At 47.8% G+C, this 27,182-nt stretch overlaps 1 protein-coding gene across 4 annotated transcripts; it reads right to left on the reverse strand.

Annotated features, from left to right (window-relative positions):
- Positions 1-361: 361 nt before the first annotated feature.
- On the reverse strand, positions 362-25,189 carry SCN3B (sodium voltage-gated channel beta subunit 3). 4 transcript variants are annotated; one of them, XM_082683845.1, is made up of 6 exons: positions 25,079-25,189; positions 24,056-24,137; positions 16,877-17,040; positions 13,949-14,174; positions 9,469-9,607; positions 362-4,952 (listed from the first exon to the last, which is right to left on the reverse strand). In XM_082683845.1, exons 2-6 carry the CDS (start codon positions 24,108-24,110, stop codon positions 4,889-4,891), a joined length of 648 nt encoding a protein of 215 aa, XP_082539971.1. In that variant the 5' UTR covers positions 24,111-24,137; positions 25,079-25,189; the 3' UTR covers positions 362-4,888. The 4 variants fall into 4 exon arrangements, with proteins under 4 accessions (XP_082539971.1, XP_082539968.1, XP_082539970.1 ...); XM_082683842.1 differs by lacking the exon at positions 25,079-25,189 and adding an exon at positions 24,710-24,975; XM_082683844.1 differs by lacking the exon at positions 25,079-25,189 and adding an exon at positions 24,702-24,824.
- Between the last annotated feature and the right edge of the window lie 1,993 nt (positions 25,190-27,182).

Consider the following 27,182-nt stretch of genomic DNA (forward strand, 5'->3'; position numbering starts at 1 on the left):
TTCCAGGAAGGTGGACATCGGGAGACTGCTTTGCCTTCCTTGTTAGCCTAGACTGGTTGAGGAGTCTGGCCCTTCCCCTCATTAGGCCTGTCTGGCTTGGAGTTACACCCTCACCACGTGATGGGAAACTTACTGGATGTCCGGCCAGAGGGAAGACTGGCAACTCTTGCGTTCCTTTGATTTGGAGAGGGAAGGAGGGCTGCATCACACATTTATGCCATTAGTTCTAGACTGCTAAATGCATTTTTTGCTCTGCGGGAAGATACCATCGATGGGGAGTTATGGAGTTGGCGCGGGCTGGGGAGGGAGGTAGAAGCCATAGTACAGACAGCAGATACACACAGCAAAACCAGAGCAAGTGCGTTTAGAGACACTTTATTGACACAAATGGGGTATTTCCTGAAAAACACTACCTACTGGCGTTAGGCTGTGGAGAGTGTGGGTGATCAGGAATGACGTTTCTAGGGTTTGGAAAAAGCTTGGCTGTGGAAAATCAAAAAGCAATAACGAAGATCATAATGTGGCAAAGAGAAGCCTCAGTTGCAGGACTGCAGGAGTTGGCGGATTGTGTTTGATGCTGTTCCTGAATCGACGAGCGCTCGGGCTTCCGCAGCGCCCCTGCCCCGCCGATGCAACTCTTGCCGGATAGTGATGCGGGGGAGAGAAGGCTACCACCAGCTTTGAGGCTTAGCTGGCCTAGAAGAGGGGTGGAGTCTGATCTACCACAATTCAGACTTGGTTCATGTGCTTATCTACTGGGTCCTACTCTAAACTCACAAGCAAGCGAGCTCAACATGAGTTGTCTACCATGCCGGACTTTCAGAGATTAGGAAGAGCTTAGCTGACGGTATTTTTCCGCCCTAAGGCGGCGGGGCTCACAGAGGCTCTGACCTGGTGCTTGAGACAGTGCGTTGGGAAACGCAGGAGAGATGGGCAATCACACCAGTACTACTCAGATACACTCGCAGGGACTAGGCGAATTCACTGGCTTAGGGACCTTTCATTTACAAAAGGAGGGGAGAGGGGTTTTATTTTTCCCTTTCTGTGTGAACTTGGGAACCAAGGTCTGTTCTGAAATGCGTCTGAGCTTGCATCTTCCCACAGGGATGTCAGTCACACAGCCTCCGCCCCCTGGCGTCAGGTAGGTTCACAGATCCGGGGTTAGAGGCTGTGGGGGATGGGAAGGACAGCCTCCTGCCCCTCGGCCACCCGCTGCCGTCCTCGTTTGTCCGGCATATTCCTGCTTTGAGAAATTCCCTTCCCACTAACCTGTCTAGTTGGGCATCAAAAGAGAAAAACTCAGAGAATCGGCAATCTGGGTGTGTGGATGTTGGGGGACGGAGGAAGTAAAGGAGAATGCTTTTAAACAGATGGAAAGTAAAGGCTGGGGAAGGGACAGGCCCCGACTGGCACAGTATTAACACGCAGGAGCTGGGGCTGTGCAAGAAGACCGAGCTGGCAGTAAAGGTCAGGAGGGCAGGGTGTCTACAGCGCCAGCCGAGTTGAGCGATCAAGTTCTTGGCTGTTCTAGCAATAGGAAAATTTCAAAAAACCAGAGCCAGCCTGGTCTGGCCTTCAGCGAATTGTGTTACTGAGGGATCTGTCGTGGGAAATACGCAGCACCAAGGCAGCAGGTGGGGTTCCTAAAGTGGTAATAGCCCTTGAGAACGTTTCTAAGCCCTTTAATAAGGACAACCTGCCAGACGAAGCTTCCAGAGCAATGCACACTGGGTCTGGCTCCTCTAGGAATATGGGGAGGATCTGAAGCAGGCTGGGGATCACGGGGTTTGTAGTCCTGATCAAGCCTCCTGGAAAGGAGCTGAGTTGCCATTCAGGAGAAAGAGTGATGTGCAAACCAGCCAGAGAGGGAAAACCGAAACAAGACAGATGCTCAAAGCACATTGCCAGCACCGCTAAGATGCAAAGCAGCAGAGGAGCAGTGGAGGGGTAGGGGCGAGAGCTGTCCAACTCCTGCCAGAGAGGCGGAGAGGAGACGAAATTCAGCCGTGAGAGAAAGCAGCGGCGGTCTGGGCGGGAAAGGAGCGGGGCCAGGAGGCCAGAGAAGACCCGACCGCAGCTCCCCACCTCCCAGGTGTATGAAGGCAGGATGTGGTAAAGCTGCTTGGCCTCAGACAGCCTCAGTGTGCTCTGCTGATACCTGGGTATGGTAATACCCACGGTAATATCCGCCTCACAGGACTAGCTGTGGAAGAGAACTAAAGTATCAGAAGTGAATGTGCTGTGTAAGCCATGTTGCTCTCACGGCAGAATTAAGGATGAGAGGTTAGGAAAGAGAAAAGAATTAAGCTTCCTTGTAAAAGATAAAGAAGGGGAGAAAATGATAGGTGCCATTGAATTCATTAAAAACCACTCAGGAGGGGGGCGCCTGGGTGGCTCAGTGCGTTGAGCCTCTGCCTTCGTGTTGGGTCATGATCTCAGGGTCCTGGGATCAAGCCCCGCATCGGGCTCTCTGCTTGGCAGGGAGTCTGCTTTCCCCTCCCCCCCTTCTGCCTGCCTCTCTGCCTACTTGTGATCTCTGTCAAATAAATAAATAAAATCTTTAAAAAAAGACCAAACCACTCAGGAAATACTTGAGTTGGGCTTTTGAAAAAGGACAAAGGCAGCCATCGTGCGTACTACTTGATTACGAGTCAGATGCGTGGTCGCCTGGAAGCAAGAGGGTCGGCTGGTCGGAAGCAGCTTGCTTCTGCTGTAAACTTGGCCATCCACCAGCCACGGGACTGGAACTCACAGGAATCTGTGCCCAACTCTCTTCCTCATTACAAAGTACGAAAAATGGTCTATATTCTGCCACCTATTTCAGAGGAATTGTGTGGGAAATTACCGATGAGAAAGGTCTTGCTTGAGTTTACTGAAAGTATTTTCTTCAATAAAATTGGACTCTTGAAGATGTGAACAAGGACTTGTTTCAAGCAGATCCTCCCAAGGATGGAAGAGTTGAAAGAAAGATTTGTCGGGTGAGCCCCAGAGCCAGTGGAGTGTGCTCTTTCCCTCACAACTTCCCCCCAGATCTGAGGGACCTCTCACTGCCTGGGCCCTGCTGCCGCCGGGTTTTCAGATCCCATAAAACAGCCTTCTCCTTCTTCCTCACTAGGTGCCGAAGGACATCACACTTGGACCAGTCACTCAACTGAAATGAAATGAGGCACTGACTCAAATTTTTTCAGTGTTCCTCTGCTCTCCCAAAATCCAGAAAAATACCCAACAGTGAGAGACATCATGGATTCATGGGTAGAGTATTTGGAAGTCACCGAGCCCTGCCCGTCTCTTCACTCATTCACGTGTCATCCATCTAAGACTTAAAAGCACATTTCTTAATTTAAGTATTCCCAGAGGTAATGTCCTTCTGGAAGATTCTTCATGGTCACTGAGGAAATTCTTCCAGTCCACCCCATGTCCTACTCTGAGCCTTACAGCCAGATTCCAGTTACCTGACACTCTCAGAGCTAACCTTAGCCAGGCAATCCGAACCCTCCCACCATGGCCCACCCCCATGCTTGGAGATGAGGCATGGCCACAGCCAAGCTCAGTTTCAAGGTCTTTTTAAAAACAAAATCATCCTGTCTCTGAAAGTCCCGACTGGACAGCATCTAAGGCTTATTATGCCCCAGGTTAGCCTCTGAAGTCTCTTACTCAGTTGAGCCCGGTCTGGAGTCCCAGTTGCCTCCTGTGAAATGAGGAATAATACTGATCTACAGGAATTTTGAGAGGAAGAACTTAGGAATTTCTGTTCAAATGCCCACAGGGAAATAGTGCTTCCCAGCGATCTCAGGTGGGTGCTCCCCTTGGAGGGTGCACCCGCGCTACCCTAATAGGGTTAGGAACCTGTTGCATGACTTTTAAGAGCCACTTCTGTCTTTGGCTTCTTGAAGGATTGAGCCCAGCTTAAGCCTTAGAGACCTATTGGGATCAAGCCCTAGAGTACCAAGTTCCGAGAACATTTTGGTCCAGGCTTAGTAAACTTTCTATCACTGAAGAACCTGGAAAGGCATGCTTTGCTCTGATGCTCTAGTCAGATGGGCCAGGGACTTGAAAAAACTGGCTTCAAGGAATCCCACTTCATGACACTCGTGCTTTAACCCAAATTAATCATTCCCACTTCCTTCCATGAAGACGTCCATTCACTTGCAGCAATGAAGGACGAGCCAGTTCCAGCCAGTTAGGGACAAAGGGATGTGCCACCTCCAGCATTTGTACAGAGTCATTTGGAGCCCAGGGAGGGAGTCCCGTTGGCATGGGAGCTCCTCGCTTGAAAGCTAGAACAGGGTGAGGTTGAGTCCACATAGAAATGTTGGCTCCTCGGTTCTGGCAAAGTCTTAGGGTGTGCAGAGGTCTGATGGAGTTAGGAAGTGAGGTGAAAGTTCAGACGTGAGCAGGTATGAGTGACTAGAAGGGTGGATGCAGGAGGCAAAGCGATGTGGCCCCTGGGGCACCCTCCTGATGCCGTTGATATCACTGAATCTGGAATATCCTGTCCCTCGGGGTCCAGACCACCTACCAATGATAAAACAACTCACTGAGAATTTCCAGCCTGGCCCAGTCAATCCCAGCCGAAGACTCTGACCAAATCCACAATCCTTACAAAGGAGGGAGTGGGGGAGTTTCTGTCGCGGTGGGAAAGATGTTCAAGTTTCTCCAACACTCAGGCCAAAGCAATTCACCTTCTGAACGGCTTGACGTAGAGCTTTGTGACCTGGGTATCATCGACTTCAGGCAGTACCCTGAGGGCGGGGACTCTGGATAGGGTAGAAATCTAAGGGGTCAGATGTAAAGTCACTTGGGTGTGGATGGACAGTCACTTGCGCCAGCTGCCGTCCGGATGCAGCGTCCCCGGCCCTTCCCTGTACGTCACCCCAGGCGCACGCCTCTATTCCTCCACGGGTACAGCCGAACTCTCTTTGTTCTCCGACGGGATGGCAAGATAGTCAGACCTGGAGGAAGGCAGACGGGAGGAGAGAATCAGTACTTTCCTACCCAGGGGTGGGAACCCAAGAAAGGGGAAGGAGTGGGGCACAGGAACAAGGATGTCTGCAGAACAGCTCCGCATTTCCTTCTGCCTCTGTTTCCCAGGAGAAAACTAGAATGTCCCGTTCAGCGGGGGCTAGAATACTAGACACTGCCTAGTTTTTTCCCTTCCCCTAGCAATGCATGAATCTTCTCATTGGTCCACATGGGTCTCAGGCTAAAATGTGGACCACACTGTGGGGTGTGAAATTATATTTTATAGTTGCTTTAATGTTCATTTCCCTGATTACTGCTAACGCTGTAAGTTTTTAAGTGATTCGGGTTTCTGCTTCTGTAATTCGTTCATGTGCTTTCCCAGTTTTCCTGGTTTGTTTGTTTTTTTTTCCTCATGGATTCTTCCTTTTCTTTCCCTTTCCCTTTCCCTTTCTCTTTTTTTTTCTCTTGTTTTTTTCTTTCTTTCTTTTAGGGGGAGGGGCAGCAGGAGAGAGAGAGAATCAATCCTGAAGCAATCTCCCCACTGAGCATGGAACTCAGTCCCAGGACCCTGAGATCATGACCGGAGCCAAAATAAAGAGTCAGCCTCTTAACTGACGGAGCCCCTCACCCACCCCTGGATTTTTCTTTGATGGCTTCGTGTCTTGAAAATATCTTCTCCGGGTCTGTTATCTCTAAACTGATTTTCATATATGGTGTCATGAAAATCACCTTTCCTCTCCATGCCTTTTGCATTTTAAGAAATCCTCTCTCCTAAGGTAATGAAGATAGTGTCTTCTATTTTCCCATGATAGGCTTTTTAAGTTGTACATTTTACCTTGTCTTTAAATCCACTCACAATTTACTTCTGTTTAGTCTGTGGGGGGGTCTTTTTATTCTGACCCATTTGGAGGGGGGCTCTCGGCTTTGCTCTCTTCGTGCTGCATGCCTAGGTCAGTACGGATAAACTCTTCTCTCTAATAGCTCTATAGGAAATCTTCATGTCGGATAGGGAGAATCCTACCAGCCACCTTCATTAAATAGTGCTCTTTCTTTGAAATAGGCAAACAATGGCTCATGAATGATCAGAAGCGTTGCCCACCAAGAAGCAAAACCAAAGAATAATGCACAATAGAGATTGGGTGGAGAAAAGAGTCACAATCTGGGCATCGCTTGGTTTGGACTAGTTTGGGCCCTTCCATCTTCCATGTGACTTTTAAGATCCACTAACCGAGTTCCTTGAACAATCCAACAGGGGTTTTGGTGGAAATGTCATTGAATTTACAGATTAAGTGCAGAGAGAATTGCCATGTTTGCATCAGTGAGGTCTGATTCTCCCATTTACTTAGGTCTTAAGTCTTCCAGTAAAGTTTTGCAATTTTCTGAAAGTTCTCGCACATTTTCATCAAATGTATTCCTAGGTGCCGGACAGTGTTTGTTGCCACTGTGATGGAATTTTTTTTTTTTTCAAATGTTCTATTTCAATGTTTTTCTAAATGTCTGTGGTTGGACTACAGGTGGTTTTTATACTTTTGTGTTTTGATTTATATCTACCCTCCTGTGGAATGTGCTCACGGGCTCTAATGGTTTGTCCACAGCTTCCCTTGGATTTTCTATGTAGGTGGTGGGGGAAGTCACGGGCAGGACTTGGCTGTTGGGTGACTTGTGGCCAGCAGTCAAGCCACCCAGCCCCCAAGCCGCCCACCCCCCGCCGGCTTTTCCTGGGGTGTGCATTCTGCCTACCTTCCCCATTCCCAGAAGCTGTCCCAGGGACACGGTCTGAAGACAGTGATGTGGTGTTGAGACTATCTGGACAGTATATACCCGTCTGAACCCTGTTAAGGCCTCTGTCTACACAAGCCTTTAAGATTCTGGCAGGCTCGTCCTGTGGCTGCCCAGGGAAAGTCGTGTAAGTAATTTCCCTGGTTTAATTCCATCTGGAAAGGCCTGCCTCTTCCTTCCGTCTCTCCCTGGCCTCCCATCACACTGGGGAAGCTCCAGAGGGGGTTGCCAGCCAACAATAGATAATTATATTGGGTATGAATCATGATACTTTGGTGTCTTCCCTTACAATTTTTACTCTTTTTTTTTTTCCCTCTGTATTTACTTAGTACACTCCCTAGGATCTGCAAGGTAATATTGAACAGAAGCCAGCAGACATGTTTCTCATATCATAGGCAATTCTAACCCCACTGGAATTTGCTGGAGGTAACCTGAGTAGCCGCCCTTCTTCGGTTTAGGGATGACTGGTGTTTCGGTTTAGTATTTATGCTTCGCAGGACACATCATGCTTCCTGGATCTGAGGAATCTTTCCTCAGCCACTGTATCCCTGAATATCATTTCTCCTCCGTTTTGTCTGTTCTGTTCTAATGGGTATTCTCATTTTCTTCCTTCGTCTTTCATTGTGATACCCCATCTTTTTAAATCTCTGGGCTTCACTCCGTACTGCTTAATTATGTTGATGCCCTGCTCCTCCGTATCTAATCTTCTGGTGAACCCCTCCATCACATTTTAAACTTTTATTGACTCTACTTTTCATTTCCAGATTTCTTAAATTATTTAAAATTTGCCTGTGCGTGGGGTGCATGGGTGGCTCCGTCGGTTAAACATCTCCCTTCGGCTCAGGTCATGATCTCGGGGCCCTGGGATCAAGCCCCGCATCGGGCTCTCTGCTCAGCAGGGAGCCTGCTTCCCCCTCTTTCTCTGCCTCTCTGCCTGCTAGTGATGTCTCTCTGTCAAATAAATAAATAAAATCTTAAAAAAATAAAATGAAATCTGCCTGTTTGTTTTTCTTAGCAACTGACTCAATTCTTATGCTTTTATTTTATTGCTTTAACTCTCTCAAATGAACTTATTTTCAAAATTCTACCAAAGCCTGTGTCTGAAGTTCCTGGGATTTAATCCTGCCATTTGTTCCTTGTCTTGCCTGTGCTGGCTTTTAGCTTTGGATCAGACTGTGAAATCAGATCCAGCTGTGCTTTACGTGGGGAATCCTGGTAAGCCTCAGCTGAGAGAGGGTCCCTTCAGAATGGTTTTCCATTTGCTCCTATATGGTTATTACTGTCTGGGGACTAATTTTTTAATTGAATTTCTCAGCTTAGAGGCTCCTGGATCATGCAGGTAGTATAAATTTAAATCCCAAACGTGGTGACTGCAGGCTTGTGGTTACTAATTCTCGAGAATCTTTTCTGTTTCTCTTTGGGAGTCAGGCCAAGACAGGTAAGTTTCCTTGGGTTTTTCTCCAAGCTGGCAGACTGGTTTTCTCATCTGTCCTTGGCATATGTTGTAGCCTTTGGAGGATCCTGGCTCTGCTGGGGGCCTCGGTTCCAACTGTTTTGTGTGCGGGCCCAGTTGTAGGCACTTTCTGTCCAAGCATTAAAACGTGAGAACCTTGGTTTCACCAGGAATGACAATCTTCCCCTGCATATCATTACTTTCTATCCTTGTATCAGTTGTAATTTTTACTTTCCCAAGATCATAGCATCATCTAATATACTTTATTTTTTTATTTTTTTAAGATTTTTATTTATTTATTTGACAGACAGAGAGCACAAGTAGGCAAAGAGGCAGGCAGAGAGAGAGAGAGAGGAGGAAGCAGGCTCCCCGCAGAGCAGAGAGCCCGACGTGGGGCTCGATCCCAGGACCCTGGGATCATGACCCGAGCCAAAGGCAGAGGCTTTAACCCACTGAGCCACCCAGGCACCCCGTAATATACTTTCTTTACCAAACATTTTTAGGTGATCTCATGTGCCTCCAGTTTTTAGGATATCACCTCTGCATTGTTGCTAGCGTTGTAAATCTATGACCGTTCTGCGCTTTCCTCTCCCCAAATTAACAGGCCAGAGCAGCCTCTTAGACCCTCAGACCCCATCATTTCTCAGATGTGCTCACTCCCCTAGGGCCTTGGTGAACATGGCCACGGTATGGTCTGGAATGAGAATGAGAACCCCTACTCTGGGTATTCAATTGCTGCCGAGCTCCAGGGCAAAGATCGTGTAGCTCCAAGCTCCTTAGCTAAGAAAAGGCGGTGCCCAGATGGCCTGATGAGCTCCGAAGTGTACAGCAAATGGCTCAGTGTGACAGAAAGAGCACAAATGTTTGGAATCAAGAGGCCTAAATCCCAGCCTCTCCTCTCATTATCTGTGTGGCCTCCTCAAGCCACTTAACCTCTATGAGCCCGCTTCAGCCTCTGTAAGATGATCATAATAATGCGAATTTTGTAGGACTGAGATGGTGGCTTATGGGTCTTATTTTACATCAGAGGTTAAGTGTCCCCGTCAAGAGTTAGCAGGCACGAATCAAAACTTTGCTTTGCCTCTTATAATGATCTTGGGCAAACTCTCCCGGGCTCAGTTTTCTCAGCTCTAAAATGGGTATATCGATGCTGCCTACCTCGAAGATCATAGTGAGGACAGCGGAGGACCGTGTCAATTGCTTAGCACCTCGACTGTGAGGGCAAGCGCTCTGAAGGTGCCCGTTAGCCTTATTTTTGGCATCTTCGAACTTACGCGTTTTCTTGGGCTGCCTCTTCGGCCTTTGAGACCTTCCTGTAGCAATATATCATCTCGATGAGCAGCCACAAGGTGAGGAAGACTAGGAGGATGTACATCATGATCTCCGAGACCACAGAGGTGAAGTCTTCTCCGGCTGCAAGGGGGACAGAGGGTTCAGAATATGCACGCCCAGCAAAGCCAGAGCTGTCACTGGCTCCGAGATATATGAGACCTATTTTTAAGTGTCGCTTAAATAAGCCCTGGGGCTAAGGAACTCAGATGTCGGAGAGGTTTAATACCGTCGGACACTACTCTCTGCCCATTCGCTCACTGACTTCCTTCTGGAGCGGGGGGGTGCGGAGGAATGGGGAGTGGAAGAAATCACAGAGCCACGGGAGGAATCTGGGAACCGAGTGAGAGATAAGAACTGGGTCCCGGTTTTATGTGAAGAGTCATTTCCCTTATTGGAGACTCATCTCCCTAAAAGGTAAGGCCAGGGTAACCGTTCCCACCCTGACACTACCTACTGTGTTCCAGAACATCTGGTGAGATGTGATGGTCTACGCAGATGTGGGGAACGTGTCTAGTTCAGCCACTTTGTCCTCTGACATTAGAGTGGCAGAGGGAGAGAGCGTGGGGCCAGAGCCGCCAGCCAGCCCCGTGAGCTGGGCATGTTCTCTACAAGACCAGACTGGAAACAGGGTCCTTCGCACTGTCTTCCTTCCACGTCATCCCAAACCCAAACAGAAATGAGAACAGGAGCATTGCATGTACTAACCGGGCTTTCTGAAACACAAATCTGATCCTGCCTTTGTTATGCTTAGAACCCTCTGTGCTCCCTGCCGCCCTCGGGAGAAAGACTGAGCTCTGTGAGCAGCAGGTGGGACCATTCATCGCCAGGCCCTGCTCTCTTCATCGCCATCTGACGCACGGGCAAAACTTGCGCTCCCATATACACTGTGGTCTTTTGGGATCCGCGGACATCAATCCAAACCCTTTCCTCTTCCTCGATGGGACTGCCCCTCACTCTGCTACCTCTGTCTCAGCATCCTCTCCTGCTGTTCAGTCCCCTGACCACTCTCCCAGATGTCACCAAAGGCCCCGGGTTGTGAAGCCTTCCTCAGCCTCTCATGCAGAGGGTGTCCTCCTCCGTGCACTTGTCCTCCTGGTCCATCGTGACCCTCCTCAGGGTGTACTGCCATGGGCTTCCCTGTCTTCCCTACTGGTGGTGGGCTTATTAAGAACATATTTCACTTATTTCTGAATTATCAGCCTATTGTCTAATGCCAGAATATTTGAAGTACTCTGTAAATATTTGTTGAATGAATGTATATAAATAAATATTGATCTTCGTTTCATAGCCAACCAAAATGACAATTAAAACATGCTCCATGGCGCGTGTCCTGACAGATCCTCCTTTCTAGTGGGAAGGAAGGTTTTAGCCACATCTCCCATTGCTAGCTCCTACCCGTACATTAGATTCATGGTCCCTGGTTATTCATAGCCCCTGTCATCCATAAGGCCTCGCTCATTAGCTCATTCAAAGCACAGAATAGCCATCGCCAAGACCCTCGGCTCAGAGGAGCAGTCTAAAGGCTCCATGATCATCCAGGTTTCCTGGATGCTAGACCTCCTGGAGCTGGAGGTCAGAGATGCAGCCTAAAGCCCAGAAGAACACCATACACATCAAATGTCTTTTCGTGGCCTTGACACTACCTGATTTAGGACATATTCATCTTAAAGCACGCATTGTATTAATGCAATAGCCCAGAAGTAGTAACACAAGAAGGTATCTAGACTCACTATTTTTACTCACTTCTAGGTAAAAAGACCTCAGATTTTTGTCTTAGAGCCAAGAGGCCAGAGCTTAGGGTAGGATAATTTCAGCTTGAGCAAAGAAAACCAGAGAGGTTCTGGGAGACTCTAGGAATGGAGGACAGGCAGTGGGGCATGTCATGGTGGGGCATGTGGCTCTGAGCCTTATGAGACCAGTAGTATGGGGGGGGGGAGGTATTCTCGGAGGCTGCCAGGGGGTCACTGAGGAAGAGAAAGAGGAGGGAAGGGAAGGGAAAGGATGGGGAAAGGGGAGTTGGAGAGGAAGGGGAAGGAGCAGAGAAGGGATGGGGAAAGGGAGAGGGAAGAGAAGGGGGAGGGGACGAGAAGAGGGAAGGGGAAAAAGTTATGAAAAGGAGAAGAAAGAGTAGCAGGGAGTGTGATGGTGGTAGAAGGAGAAGATGCCATGGACACAGAGCTAGCCTGGTGGGCAAAAGATCTGGCTTGGAGTCCTGCGTCAGGTGCTAACTTGCTTCACGTCTCTAGGCAAGCCCCTCACTGATCTCCCCACCCCAAAATGAGGGACACCAGGGCTGCACCCTCCAGGCATTCACCGAGGGAGTCATTTCTACTGACACACGCCAGGTCTCACTCCGACCCTCCGAACTCACACCCACAAGAGCGGTACTGAGATGTCCACACGGAAGACAAGCCCCCTGGGTGATTCCGACGCCTGCTCTTTGCTCAGAACCCCTGCATGAAATGAGAGCCAAGCTTCCTTCCAGTCCTAGCATCCCAAGAGGATCTGTGGTTCTGACAACAAACTTGTTTTCCTTCTATTTTTACCCAAGCCTGGCTCTGGCGCCCAGTAGGCGGACTGGTTCAGCTTTGGCACACCTTCCACTGGCTGCGTGAGGGTCTCTGGAGGCAAAAGCCTGGGAGCGCAGTGGGTGCAGACAGGCACCTTCCTAGTGGCGGGCTGTCAGCAGCCAGCAGTTCCCCATGGTGAGCAGCAGAGGGCGCCAGCCCCTGCTCCCCAGGGAGAAGAGGTGTGTAAACAGAGAGGCTAATGGAACTTCTGAACAGAAAAATACCTTAGAGAGCTTCCAGGCCAACACACTCATTGTACACAAGAGGAGACCGGCCCAGATGGGGAAAATGGCTCATCAGGTCTCAATGCCAGTGGTCTGAGAGTGCTTCTGCACGTTCAGAACTGACCTATCTTCCGTTTGAATCATGACCTCTTGACCTGCCATTCGCTCTCAAGTTTGCATTATGAATTCTATCACAATAACATGAGAAAAACACACACTTATGGTTTGGAAGTCAGGATTCTTGGAAATCCTAGGAAATGCCCTATCTTGACTTTGACCTCTTCTTTCATGTCCCACACCTTTTGCCTTCTTACCACCCGGCATCTTGAGGCAGCAATAAAGCTAAGAAGATGCTGGAAATAGACTGCCTGAGAACAGGCTAAGAGAAATGGAACCATCATTGAACATGGATCAGAAAACACACAAGAACATGCATATATCACTCTCTGACACGTGAGGGAGTGTTGGCAAGGGGCTAGGAGCCACAGTTCCCAGAGTCCCTTGAAAGCACAAGGACCGGGGCACCTGGGTGGCTCAGTGGGTTAAGCCTCTGCCTTCATTCAGCTCAGGTCGTGATCCTATCATCCTGGGATCGAGACCCGCATCGTGCTCTCTGCTCAGCAGGGAGCCTGCTTCCCCCCCCCCCCCCGCCTCTCTCTCTCTCTCTCTCTGCCTGCCTCTCTGACTACTTGTGATCTCTGCTAAGTAAATAAATAAAATCTTTTACAAAAAAGAAAGAAAGAAAGCAAGCACAAGGACCGGGCATGAGAACACTCAAACTTCGCCCTGGATTCTGGACTGGATTTAAAGAGAAACTTTTGAGTTGGGTTGATGAAAGGGCTTCCCCGCACCTCCCACCCCAGCAAGAAACTAGCTGTGGGAAATCTGAAGATTTTAAACTAAAGACTAGAAAGTTTGTTCTCCCAGTTGAGAATGCGGTTATATAATGAGAGATGCCGGGGATGGGGAAGGAGGAGATTGCTTGCGTGATTATTTGGGGGAGAGGAACAGAAAACAAAAGGCTGTCCAACTTTGGTTTAGAGGAGTGGTTCTCAAAGTGTGGTCCCCGGCAGCTGGAGCATCTCCTGGCAATTTGTTAGATGTGCAAATTCCCAAGCTCTATCTACAGAATCAGAAAGTCTGCATTTTTAAAAAGTCCTGCAGGGGATTTTGAGGCTTGCTGAAGTTTGAGCACCGCTGGTTCAGGGATGTGCATGGCTTACACACAGGAGGGTTTGAGGACCTCTAGATGACCTCATGAGCGTTCCCTGTGCCCAGCAAGTCAGGGATTCAACATAAGCCAGAGAACCAGGTGCAGCTGATTTGGCAGCTTTGGGCTTTGTGGAGGCTGTCTTCCTTCTCTAAGGACAAGAGTTAGGGGATGAAGGAAGAGGTCATTCTGCTGTCATCCCTGAGCCTTTCTGCTCTGGAGAAAGGTACAGAGAGGCAAGCTATCAGGCAGTTTTCAGGAAACTGGCCGCTACAGGAAGTCAATGCTGACATTTTTAGGTATTGCCACTCTCAATATATGGGTTTTGTACTCTGCAAGGTTGTCATTTGGGTGGAAGCCCACTGTCCTCCTTCCCCCAAGAGCAGGGCACCCTGGAGACCCTCCGCCCCAGCCTCACCCTCCTCGGTGACTCGGAGAGGGATCAGCCGTGTAGTTTTCACAAAGGGGCGATGCGCCTCAAAAGCAAACTCTCGGGACACGTTGCAGGTGTAGAGGCCAGAGTCATTCAGAGTGACGTTAAGCACAGTGATGGACACGTCCTGCAAGTCTTTGCTCCCATTCCACTGCAGACGTCCCTGGAAGGGACTCTCCACCTCCTGCTGGCCGTTCCGATACTCGTAGATCTACAGGGAGAGAAGCAAAAGAGAGTAGGGTCGGGAGAGAAAATCGGGTCTGAGAGCTGGGATGGGGACAGGGCACGGCAGGGACAGGGAAGAAAGGGGACATGGTTACAAGGAGATCCCAAGAATAGGGGTGGGATGAGGCTCAGAGAAGGGCAGGGAAGAGAGAAAGGCAGGGAAAGATGAGCAAAGGTAAACAGGTGTTAGGGCATCTGGACAAAGCAAAGCAAGAGGCAGAAAGGAGGAGGCAGGAAGAAGGCTGGCAGGAAGAAAGAGGTGCAAACGAAGAACATGAAAGAAGGTGCGGGAAGGGGATTCCTGGGTGGCTCAGTCAGTTAGGCGTCTGCCTTTGGCTCAGGTCATGATCCCAGGGTTCCAGGATCCAGCCCCACATTGGGCTCCCCTGCCCCTCCACTCCCCCCTGCTCATTCTCTCTCTCTCTCTCTCTCAAATAAATAAAATATATTTTTAAAAAGTTTTTAAAAGGTGAGTGAAGCATACAGGAGACCAGGAGTGGGGAAGTTGGGAGAAAGAAAGAACTGGAAGGAGACAGAGAGCAAGAGAGAGTAAGATGTGTCACGGGGGCAGCCGGGGAGAGAACAGAGCAGAGACCCAGAAAGGCGGCTTCCTGCGTCACGAAGACATCTGAAAGCCTTGGCCTCAAAACTTGTCTCTCTGATCTGGTTCTCACTGAGAGGATGTGGTCCGTCTGGGTCAGGTCACAGGAAGGGGACCGAGGACGCAAAAGGTGTCACAGATAAACAGAGCTGCCAACTGATATGCATACCTCAGGTCTTTCATTTTAAGCTGAATTATAAGTGAAATGTGGTCTCAAAACTGGTTTTCTCAGACACCCCCCCACACCTTCTCACTCTCTACAGCTCTTTATTCTCTACAGGCGTGCTGTCCATTCTAGTCTCCACTTGGCACGCATGGCTCTCTACAGTAAAAATTAAATAACTAGAAATGAAATAAAATGTAAAATTCAATCCCTCCACTGCACTAGACATATTTCAAGTGCTCAGTGGCCACCTATAGCCAGTGGCTACTGTACTGGACAGCACAGATAGAGCATTCCCATTGTCACAAACATTTCTAGGAGACAGCATTGCTCTGTATGTCCATTACAACTTTCTAAAGTTTCTTTTCTTCCTTCTGAGTCAACTTCTACTCATTTTGGGCAGCCATGGAGGCCGAGTTGGGGGTTGGCATAGAACCAGGCCTGAGGTCAGTGGGAGCCTTCGCACCCAGCCAGACATCCAGGTTTCTGTAACCTGGGGACCAGTGTCAGTCACAGTCAACTCTGGGTGAAAAACCGAGATTTGGGGGACATCTACTGATTCCGGTGTTGGCACCCAATTGAAGCAAACACTCAACTTCCCCCTATTATTGTCACCATGAAGTCTTTGTAGAAAAGAAACTTGCCTGCAGGAAGGTGGGATAGGGCAGTAAGAAAAACCTTGTGTCCCTGGTTCGAATCTAAGCTCTCTTATTAACTTAACTTCTCCGTGCCCCAGGTGCCTCACTTACGGACGTATACCTCTTCTCTAGCAAACACTTATATCGTGCTTCCTATATCCCAGGGCTATTCTAACTAGTGTTAAAAGTTAAAGCTAACAACTCTGATGATAACAATTCTCTGAGGTAGCTGTGGTTCGCACCCCCATTATAGAGATGAGGATGCTGAGGCACAGAGGGGCGAAGCAAATTGTTCCAGGGCACAGAATCCATAAGTTGTGGAATCCAGACTCGAACCGAGGCAGGCAGCGAGGTCCCGGGGTCAGTGAAAGCGTGAGTAATGGGCATCCCCTAGGTGGTATTCAAAGCGCGTAACAACCATATTGGCAGTGGCTCCAACCAATCAGAACTGACATTAGCTACAGCACGGGGCGGGGCTTGGAGGCTCCCTGCTCTGTCAGGGTGATACCTGTCTCTAGAACATGGGGACCTCCGGAGGTTCCTAGTGGGACGCATGGTGGTGAGGCCCCTTGGGAGGCTAGGCATAGCTAAATACCCACCACAGGACTATTTAAATATTTGACTCACGGATGCGGCTGTACTGGGTATACCAGCTGAAAAGCGGCTTGGGGCAGGTGGGTGGGGGATGGGTCACTGGGGGGTGGGCATTAAGGAGGGCACGTGGTGTGAGGAGCGCTGGGTGTTGTACCCAACTGATAAATGATTGAAAGCTACATCAGAAACAGATGATGTACACTAAGTTGGATAATTGAATTTAAATAAAAAGAAGGAGGAGGAGGAGGAGGAGAAGAAAAGCAGCTTGGTCATCCCTGCAAGTCTTACTTCACTGAGACTGTGCGATTTCAATGAGCTAGCTTACACTATTCCACATAATGACGCTGAGTATCGTTTCAGTGCTCCTGCTAATCTAATCCATCCCCTAGGACAGTGCAGAAAATTAAAAACACCTACGAGGTGCCTTATCCGGTGACTAGCGCACAGTCGGCGCTAAATGCTATTTCTCTCTTCTCCCCCTTCCCCTGCGTGTAAGCAGGAATGCTTGCAGCTGGCCAGGCACCCTTCCTTTCACAGAGGCTGGGCTGTCAGGTATCTGCAGGGGAGCTGTCAGTGCTTTGAAAAGAAAGAGCCAGGGTCTGTCAGATCTTTGCATTCCCGGACTCTCAGGATCCAGGCCCGTAATAGCAGAGGCAAGCAAAAGAAAGGCCAGCGTCCGCAGCCAGACATACAAGGAAATCTTTACCGCCCTCGGGCCTGTAGAACCACTCCACCACCGTGGTGGCCTCCACCTCCTCCCTCTTCATGCAGGAGATGCAGCGCAGCTTCATGGGGTTGCCCTGAACGGCCTCCGTCTCCGAGGGCACTTCCACACATACAGGGAAGCAGACGCTGACTGCAGAGAGGCCAGTGACAGGGAAGGAACAGGAGGTGTGGGGGAAGCCGGCACCGGGAGAGTGGCGTTGGAGAACAAGAGGGAGAGAGGAGAGACAGAGAAGAAAGAGTCATGAGACAAACTTGAAAATTGCATGTATGTGTCCGTACATTGGCACCTGTGCTCCCTAAGGATGCATACTCGGAGCGGGCGGGGAGTGAGCTAGAGGAGCCGTGAATGACCTGGAGGTCACTGCAAACCTCCCAGGATGCAGTTAGGGTGTGGCGCAACCCTGACTCCTGCCCTCAAAGACTTAGAGTCTAGGTGGGAAACAGGGCACACACACCCCCATCCACTGACCACCATGCACCCCTGCATTCAGTCACCATTCGCTGAAATCTACTCCAGGCCAGGCCTGGTGCTAGGCTGAGATGCAACAATGAACTGAACGCTACCTGGTTTAGCTAACCACACCCTAAAGGCATCTAGAATCTAGCAGGGAACGCATACTCCAAAGTATTGTGGAATGGGGTCATGATGAGTGCTATGCTGGTGATGGGCTCTGTTCCCAGAGGAGGGCCAATTATTCCTGGTTGGACTGGGGAGAGAGGAAGAAGAAGAAGAGGAGGCTGGGGTTAGAACGCTGTGAAGACCTTTGTATGGCCTTCACAACATGAGGAGTCAGATGTCTGCAAGCCATGGAGAGATGTAATTATATCTGAACTTTATGAAAAAAAAATGTAGGTAATTCTGATGCCGGGTGGGGGATGGAGCAGCAGTGAGGAAGACAAGGGAACAGACCCTCGGCCAGAGTGATGCTTTTTGCAGAGAATAGAGAGAAACAAAGTCAAAAATCTGGAGAGAGGTCAGAATCAGGGGGACACCTTGTATGCCACATAGAGTTCTGGACCTCCAGTCCCTGTTCTCTAGAAACTTATAACCCACTAAAAAAGTCTGAGCATATCAGACTGTACTTTCAGAATGAGTCAAAAGTGGGATGTGGCTGCCAGCAAAGCAAGTGCAAATGTGGGCTGCATTAACAGATGTACAATGTGCAGGACGAGGGGGCAACAGGCCCTCCGTACTGTTCAGAACAAATCTGGACCATTATGATCCGTTCAGGGTGTCACAGTTTGCAAAAGGAAGCTGTTCAATGAGTGCAGGCCCAGAGGGGAGCAATATGGTGCAGGGTCTGGGGACAAAATCTGGGGAGAAACAGACAGGAGGATGAGGGGTGCCTGGCTTGGACACAGTGAAGACACTTATCTGTCTTCAAATATTTGAAGGCTGGCCTATAGAAGAAAAAGGAATTTCTGTCCAGTTCCAAAAGTTACAAGAAAGTAAGTTTAGCTTATTGAAAAAAAATAATTTTCTGGTGCTGAAGCTGTTTACAAATGCAAAAAAAAAAAAAAAAAAAAAAAAAACCCTACTTGGTAAGAGTTTACACTTCATTGTATAGAAGATTAAAAAGTGGGATGACCACAAAGGATTCTTCTATCAGGACTTATAAGGCCCCTTCTGATGAATTAATAATAAAAACAGAACCCCTTAAAAAATGAAACAATACACATTGCTATTTAAAGGCTAGCACACTATAAATGGTTAGTTTGTCTCTATATTGGCAGGCTGTTCATTCTAAAAACAGAGGAAAGCTTTATTTAGAGCTTAAAATGAGATTGACCAACTAATTGAGTCAAAAAATAAATTACATTCAACTGGCTTCGAAGGCAAAAAAATGTCACTATTAAACACAGAATTTAAAAAGCAAGTGGCCCTAGGATCTGTCACCCCACTGATAGCCAGGGTTGATCTGGCTCATATCTCTGGTTAGGCAAGTGTTCCCTTCCTCCCTCACTGCTCCACGTGTATCCTTCCCAAAACTGTGCACTCAGTGAGAGGGGACGACCTTACAGAGGAGGACTGTTCTCTGCTCAAGGGTATATGAGTGGCTGTGAACCTCCAAACAAGCTCTCAAGGTCCATTTGGAAAAGAACATAGAGGAGTCTATCTTCCAAGACTCCAGACACATCCAAATGAGGCACTGGATAGTCTGCCTTTCTTTAAAAACAAACAAACAAACAAACAAGTGGCACTATGATGAATTTAAAATATCAACGTAAAATAAAGTTAATTGGTTTTAAAACTCTCAAACAAGTTGGGGCTCGTCTTATTGGGCAATCTGCAAGAGGGTCTCCTGATTCTGTATATGGACCATCCCTTTTTGGGGAAAAGGTCCCTATTTGGAGAGAACTGACCAGAAACACTTTCAGAATGTGATGTGTTTGAAGAGAAGAAGGTGTGGTCTTTGCAAAAGCTTGGGAATGAACAGAGATGCAGAGCTTGTGCCTTGAGAACTCTGTGTAGAAGGGAGCCTTGGGGCACATTCATATTTAATGAGACATGGTGAAGATAAGTTAGTTCAATGATGATGACTTCAAAGCAGCATGGTTGAAAATGTACCAAGGAATGCACAGTTACAAAATCAGAGGCAGGATGAAGATGTATTTGGCAACGGAAGGCCTGGGTTTATCTTTAACCCCAAAGACTCGGTTCATTCATCAACAGAATGTTGGAAATAACATCTCTCTAATGGAGTCATCATGGAAATTCTATGGAATTATTTATATGAATGTGCTTTGTACACTAGCCCTTGTTAAGGTATTTTACCCTTCATCTCTTTGCTCACCTACTCAACAAATATGCTGTGTGCTTGTTGTGTGCCAGGCACTGTTCTAGGCACTGACAATACAACAGGGAACAAAACAGAAACCATCCCTGCTCTCAGAGAGTCTATATTCCAGGGGAGGGTGAGAAAAACAAGATATATTATGTTATAATAAGTGCTATGAGAAAAAGTAAAACAGAGTAGAGGAGCACAGACACATTGGAGACAGCCTCATTGAGAGGGTGACAATGAGCAGGCACTGAAGGAAAGAAATGAGGGGAAGAAATGAGATATACAAATATCAGTGTGGAAGTATGCCAGATAGAGGGAATAGCATTTCAGGGGTCCTGGGGAGGGGGGAGTGTCTATCAAAAGCAAAAAGCACAATAAAGCACAGGGAACAGAGTGAGAAAGAAGGAGACAGAAACCAGGGCCAGATCATGGCTGGTCTTGCAGACCACAGTTAGAACCTTACCCTTGACTTTTGCTCAGAGTGACTTGAAGAACACTGGAGTATTCTGAGTGGAAGAAAGATATTATTTATACAAAATTACATGACCTGACTGCTATGTTGTTGAGAATAAACGGAAGAGGTGAGGAAGGGCAAGTGCGGAAGCAAAGAGAGTAGTTAAGAGGCTGGTACACACCGATGAGACTGAGAGATGGCCCAATGGTTTTGCTTGGATGAAGGTGTAGTAGAGCTGCTGGGGTTTGAAAAGGAATAATTTGCTGGACCACACATCCTCTCATAGGTCACAGGTGATGTAGATGAACTGGTCTTAAATAGGGGTACGTTAGTTCATTTACAGTTAAAGGAGGGGGGAGAGAATATATGCAGTTAGAAAAACTGCCCCAGAGAACGAGTGCTACTGATTCCCTTCTCATAGAATTCTGCTCGTGAGGTCCTGGATAATACATTGCAAAATGGCCACAAAATTCTCTCATCCCTCTTTGATTGCCCTTTGCAATATGACTTGCTGCTCCATCCATCAAGAGGTGAAATCTGTTTCTCCAGCCCATGGAGACGGCCCCTCTCTGAAATCCTCTAGCTGTCCAAGAATGGTTGTACACATGGTAGGTATTCAGTCCACATTGCTGACTGTAAAGAACAAACTAGAATAGTCTTGGCCAGATCACTTCACTTTTGGTCTCTTCTTCAATTTCCATAGTAATAATGAAGAAACTTGGGGCACCTGGGTGGCTCAGTCCATTAAGCATCTGACTTTGGCTCAGTTCATAATCTCAGGGTGCTGGGATTGAGCCCCATATCAGGCTTTCTGCTCAGCAGGGAGTCTGCTTCTCCCTCTCCCTCTGCTGCTCCCCCTGCTTGTGCTCTCTCTCTCTCAAAAGCATAAATAAAATTAAAAAAATAATGAAGAAACTTCTAAAAAGGTAGAATATGATGTTATTACTAATGATTATATTTAATTAAGGAATAATATCAATCTATTATTAGGTAGAGAGTAATGTGTATTGAACCAACTCCTCTAATCTTTTTCTTCTTTGGGCATTCCTGACATTGCTCTAGAATTCTTTTCCTTGTGCTACGATAATAAAGGCTTTGATTAGAATGTAAATACTTTCCAAAGGAGGGTAATAAATGAAGTTATCTGTAGATATTAACACCCTGAAGTAATTTGTCTATCAGATTAGCCAGTCACTTAGCAGAGCCTTGAAAGAATGGGATCCAGCAAAATGGGCTGCTGGGGGAAGAGAGGAAAATATTCCCCACCCAACATAGCAGACATCTGGGAGAATAGACCTGGGCCTAGAGGCTCAGGAGGCCCGTGGGAAAGGCAATGGTTTGGCGGAGGGGAGAAAGGGTGATGGCTCAGAAAAGGGATGAGAGGATGATACCTATCTTGCAATCCTGCGGAGCAGGACATGTGTCCATAAGAAGTGCTAGAACAAGTAATAAGAGACTGAAATTGGGAGAAAAGAGTTCTCTAGCAAGTCCTTCCCTCTCCTTGAGTTCATTCTCTCACTTCGAAATTGGAAATGATACTATTTCCCCCTGATTACCCCCAAGGTTCTATAGGGTGACCAAAAAGAAGTAATGGATTGAAAAATGCTTTGTAAACTATAAAGCACCAGGCAAGTATAGAGTTTTCTTTTAATTATCATTATAAACTTTATTAAAAGAAATAAGGGAAGTTTTTTCAAGAGATGCAGACAGTAATATAATGGAAAAGATTCTTTCTATTCCTATTTGCATCATGTGAATAATCAGCTTGGGGAGGAGAACATATCTAGTCGAAGTGGTTTCCAATACTAGAATTACATTCAAATAAAATGAAATTGCCTATGTGAAATGAGGCCTTTTCTCTTACATTTGATGGCCAAGTTTCCCAAACCATCTCTCTTTCCTTCTGCAGCTTTTAAGTTTTGTGAAACAATGTTCCAGTTATGAAGAAGCTGAGAATTACCAAGGATGGGTGTGATGTGCACACTTCTCCCAAAGGTTCTATGTTGGGGTGGGGTGGGGAGTGGTGTGAGGAGAGGCATGGACATTGCCAAGTTTGGCAATATTCTGTAAATACTTCCTTACTATTCAGTCTTAAATATTATCTGTTCCAACATCCAAACTTTACATATGAGGAACCAGATACTCTAAGATTGTTACATAGCAAGCTGATGGCAGAGCTAAGACTCCAAGCCAGGCTTTGTAAGTCCAAAGAGGTGCTTGGGAGAAGGCATGCTCACCCTCTCTGCTGGAATTCAGGCAGGGAGCTAAAAATTTAAATTAAGGTTTGGGAAGAAAGATTCTGTAGAGCCTTTTACAAGGGCTTTACAAGGCTCTCACCAACTTCATCTCCCATTGTTTTACTCACACTCTTTTTTACCCAGCCAGACCAACTTCTCCTAAGCCTCATGTCCCTAGTCTTAGCCTTCCCTGAGGAAATTCCAGCCTTAAATCTTCAAGGCAGGTGAGATCATTGGCAACCTATTATGTTGGCTTCATCTTCAGGTCTAGTCTACTCTACTGGGGATGGAGGGCGGTGAGTCTGCCCTTGGGACTGGCATTACTCTTCCTCTTTGTCCTTCCTGGACTATCTCATCAGGCATTTTGTTCAACAGGAAGCTTGACTTTGCTTTTGGTCACATGCAAAATCCAGATAACGCTGGCAGCCAGTAAGTCGGAGGCTTAATAAAGTGATACTAAGGCAAAGAGGCAATTCCCATCAGCATATTTGCCATTGCACAGGCAGAATGAGTTTCACGCCAAGCATGGGAGGATAATCCCACATGCCCAGTTCCAATTAAGCAGGTGGGCACAATCACTTCTAATTATACTGGTTATTGATTTTTAGCATACAGAAAGGTAAAAACATGGAAAAAGTGGGAATGTAGAAGATTATGTGAAGCAATCTGTTAACTGAAGAGCACCTATATTTGACCTGAGGATCTAATCAGAGTCATCAAGACAGAGATGCCCAGAATTACACAACCAACCAACCAACACACACACACACACACACACACACACAGGTGCACCACACATCTTCACCAATCTATTCAGATGCCCATTCTAACATGCTCATACATTCAAACATAGGCATATACATACACAGAGTAAAGCATTCTCTCAATCAAATATTCAAATGTTATCACATAGACTCCTTAACTCTCTCTACACACATGCAGGCACCCTACCTGGACACTACTCTGCTTAGCCCTACTGTTGCAAGTGAAGGTCTTCCGTATTTGGAAGGAGAAGGTCACCTTATTTCCTCACAACAAACAAGAACCTATTCATTTCTGAAAGCAAAAAAACATTGGTCCCCAAACACCAAAGCACCTTAGCTTCACATGCTCATGAAAAAGAATAAAGATGCAATGCCCAGGTGCCCATTTATCAAAGACATTGCTGCAAATGGCTGAAGCCTATTTTCCTTGTTAGAATTTTAAAAATGGACCGACAGCTAAACTGTTTTCATTCTCAAAATGCGTGCATCCAGCTTTAAAAAAAAAAAAAAAAAAGACATGGGAATTAATCTGAAGACCGACTGATTCCTCATTGAAAAATGAAATGTAAATGCAACTGAGATTTTTCATAATGAACGTATCTACCTTCCCTTTCAGCAAAGGAAAAGGGGAAAAAAATACTTTGGAATTAACAGGAAACAGGAAGAGGAGTGGAAAAACCACCAACGGTGGCTCAGGAATAAAGCAGCAGGATTGAGGACGTGTTTTTCCAATCTCAAAATCCCAGCTCTCATGGAACCCCTATGGAGCTCCGTGTCTGGCAGACAAGCATAGAGGGAAGCCAACCAGGGCTCCTTTCTGTCACAAACGACATGAATTAAGTGTTATTATTGTTGGCATTATTACTGTTATCTGCATTTCGCACGGCAGGGTGCCGGTACTTACCCCAGAAGATGAGCACGAGGGAAGCCAGGGGAAACAATCTGTTGAAGGCAGGCATCTTTTTTCCGGCGGGTGGCTTCCGGGGCTAAACAGAGAGATTCCCTTGGTCAACAACTCGCCCTCTCAGATACTTTCGAGGAAACCCTTTGGGACGAACTGCCCCAAGGGGGCGACTTTCTGACTGAAATAAGGGTCAAGCGCCGGCGACTGGGGAGGCTTTCCGAGCCGGGCGGGGGTTTCAGCTCCAAGCTACCCTAGCGCACCGCCCCAATTCGAGGGAGCCGATCAGCAGCTTCGCGCGCTCTCCCCGGAGCCCGTTGCTGGGATCCGGCTCAGCACCACGGACAGTGCCTTCCCCGCCCACCCCGGAACTTCACAGATTCCAGGCGCTCAGAGGCTTCTGTTTGCGCCTCGGTGACAGCTCAGCTCCGAAGAGAGCAGCACGGAGGGCTCTAGGCGGCTGGGCTGTCGAAGGGGTCCATGTTGATCCTCCTCTCACCTCCCCTGGGAATAACTATGCTCAGACCAGGATCCGCCAAGACCCAGGAGCTTCGGCTTCATCCGCCTGCACCGGCTCTCCAAGCTGGGCGTGCCCCCCGACACCCGAAGCCACCCGGGCCACCCGTCTGAGCTCCAAAATTCGTTCCACCTCGGTACCGTCCACACCCGCCCTCCGCTCCCCGGGAAGGTCCGGAGGGGCGGGGAAGGAGGCGGAAGCTCCTGTCGCGCTGCCGATCTCAGGGGGAGGGCACAGGGAGGGTGGGCCCCTTCCCCGGAGCTCGCCCCAGGATCGTGCCCGGTCCCGGACCCTGGGTGGCGGTGACCTACTGCCCTTCTCCAGGTCCCCTTGGACCGCGTATGTTCAGTCAGCCTTGACATGCGCAGGCGGCTGTCCACCCCCACCGCTACCACGGACCCACCCCTCGTGCACACACTCCCCACCCCCAAACAGGCGTGCCCCTCCCCGGGCAGAACACGGCGGCGGAGCGAGGGGCGGAGCTTAGAGCGGCGCAAACACCTCCAGACCTCGCGGTTTCTCTGCTAGCCGGCTGTCTCCAGGTCTCCCTTTCATATCCCGGCAGCTCTCCCCAGCACGGGCACACCCCCTCGCACCAATTCACACCCTCCAGGCAACCCCACTCCTGCTCCCGCACACGCATGCTTGCCTCCAGCTCCGGGAAGGGGAGGGCCGAATCTCTTTCAGGCAATGATGTCATCTGTAATATACACTGTACAGGAGAAGCTCTGGGCTTCTCTCCCCCGACCCCAGCCCCTTCTGTTCTTCCAATCTATTCTTTGTCTAGCCTTGATTAGTTAGTTCCGGACACTATGAACACAGCAAGATAATCCCTGCTTAGGAGGAGCGGAGAGGAGTGAGGTGCACCCGTTCCCATGTTCACCTCTTCGTCCAGGGAGGTGACCCAAAGGTTAGCCCAAGAGCGGTGCTGTGGGTGGGGGCAGCTCCCTCCTGCTCTAATCGCTTTTTTTCTTTTCTTTTTTTAGTTTAAAAGAAGACAGCTGTGGTTTGGCTTCTTCCAACTATTAGCCACTCCCTAGTCCTAACAGTTGTTTCAGCGCCCCCGCCCCATCTCTGGAAGGGAAACCTGAAACTTTAAATTCAAACTCAGATTTGTTATAACCACTCAATTAAGAATGCCTGGAACTGAAATGAAAGATTAATACAAAAATCTCCCCCTCCCCCTTCTTACTCCCTCCTGCTCCCTTTCCAAAAGGGGAAGCTTGACACCAGTATTCCAAAAAAGAACGGGAGAGTAACAGCTGACTGTAAACGAACCATAGGCAGGAAATTCTCTTTCCTAACATATGACAGAATAGCAGAAGGTCGCCAAGATCGGATCTTCTTCCTGGGCAGGGAGCCACCAGGCCATAAACTCTATGTTGTTTTGAAGGCCAGCCCTTAAAGCACAGTGTATTAAGCTTGGAAGAGAAATTAAAGTTGACTTAATTCAACTTGTTCAATTCATGAATTCCCCAAGAACATTCCTGATGAATAGGCTCGACCCTTTTTAGGGGTAAGAGCTTACTACTTCCCAAGTTAGTCCCTTCTGATTTTTAAGAAAAGATTTTATTTTGGGGGGTGCCTGGGTGGCTCAGTTGGTTACGAGTCTGCTTTCAGCTCAGGTCGTGATCCCAGAGTCTCCCTGCTCCGCCCGGGGAGTCTGCTTCTTCCTCTGCCCCTCTCACTCTCTCTCTCTGTCAAAAACAAAACAAAACAAAACGAAAATCTTTTAAAAAGAAGATTTTATTTTGTTATTTGAAGGAGAGAGCAAAAGAGAGAGCATGAGCAGGGGGGAGGGGCAGAGGGAGAGGTAGACTCCCCACTGAGCAGGGACTATGGAGGACTGAATTCCAGCACCCTGGGATCAAGACCTGAGCTGAAGGCAGATGCTTAGCTAAGTGAGCCCACCCAGGTACCTGTCCCTTCTACTGTATAAACAAGTTTTTCTTTACATTCAGTCAAATTCTGTACATTCCTCTTCCCTTCCCACACTCCATGAAGGGGTCCTCAAACTGTTCTTTTCACTTTCTCAGGAGGATTTTTAGTTTGTCAGCATGATTCTCAAAGTGACATTTATAACAGGAAATAATGTTCCCCCTGTGGTCTGACCAGCATAAATCCAGGGGAATTATGGCCACACCTGCTTCAGAAGGTATGTCGACTCAAATACATTTGCTGCCATATCTCACTCAAAATGAGCTTGTTGTCAATTAAAATTCCAAAGTATTTTTCACTTGAATTGTTGCAGAGTCATTTTTAGTTATATGGGTAATTTTGGAAAAATGATATGGAACTACTTTATTGCTGTTAAAATTTATCAGCTTCAACTAATTGTCACATCCTGTTAATACTCTTATTGAATCCAAATTCAATCATCCAACATATCTCTCTTCTTCAGCTTTGTTTTACCTCTAGGCTTGACAATTACCTGATCCAAATATAGGGTTTTTTTTTAATAGGGGGGGAAATAAACAAAGAAGAGTCCTTCAACATGATTCTAGAGACCTCACTCTAGCATGACAGTGAGCTCCTAATTAGACCTTTTGGTATGGTTGTTCAATCACAAATAAATACTGAAGGTATCTCTCTCTGTTTTCCATACTTATAGCA

This window comes from Mustela nivalis (genome assembly GCF_964662115.1).
Source record: "Mustela nivalis genome assembly, chromosome: 9".
NCBI classification, from domain to species: Eukaryota; Metazoa; Chordata; class Mammalia; order Carnivora; family Mustelidae; genus Mustela; species Mustela nivalis.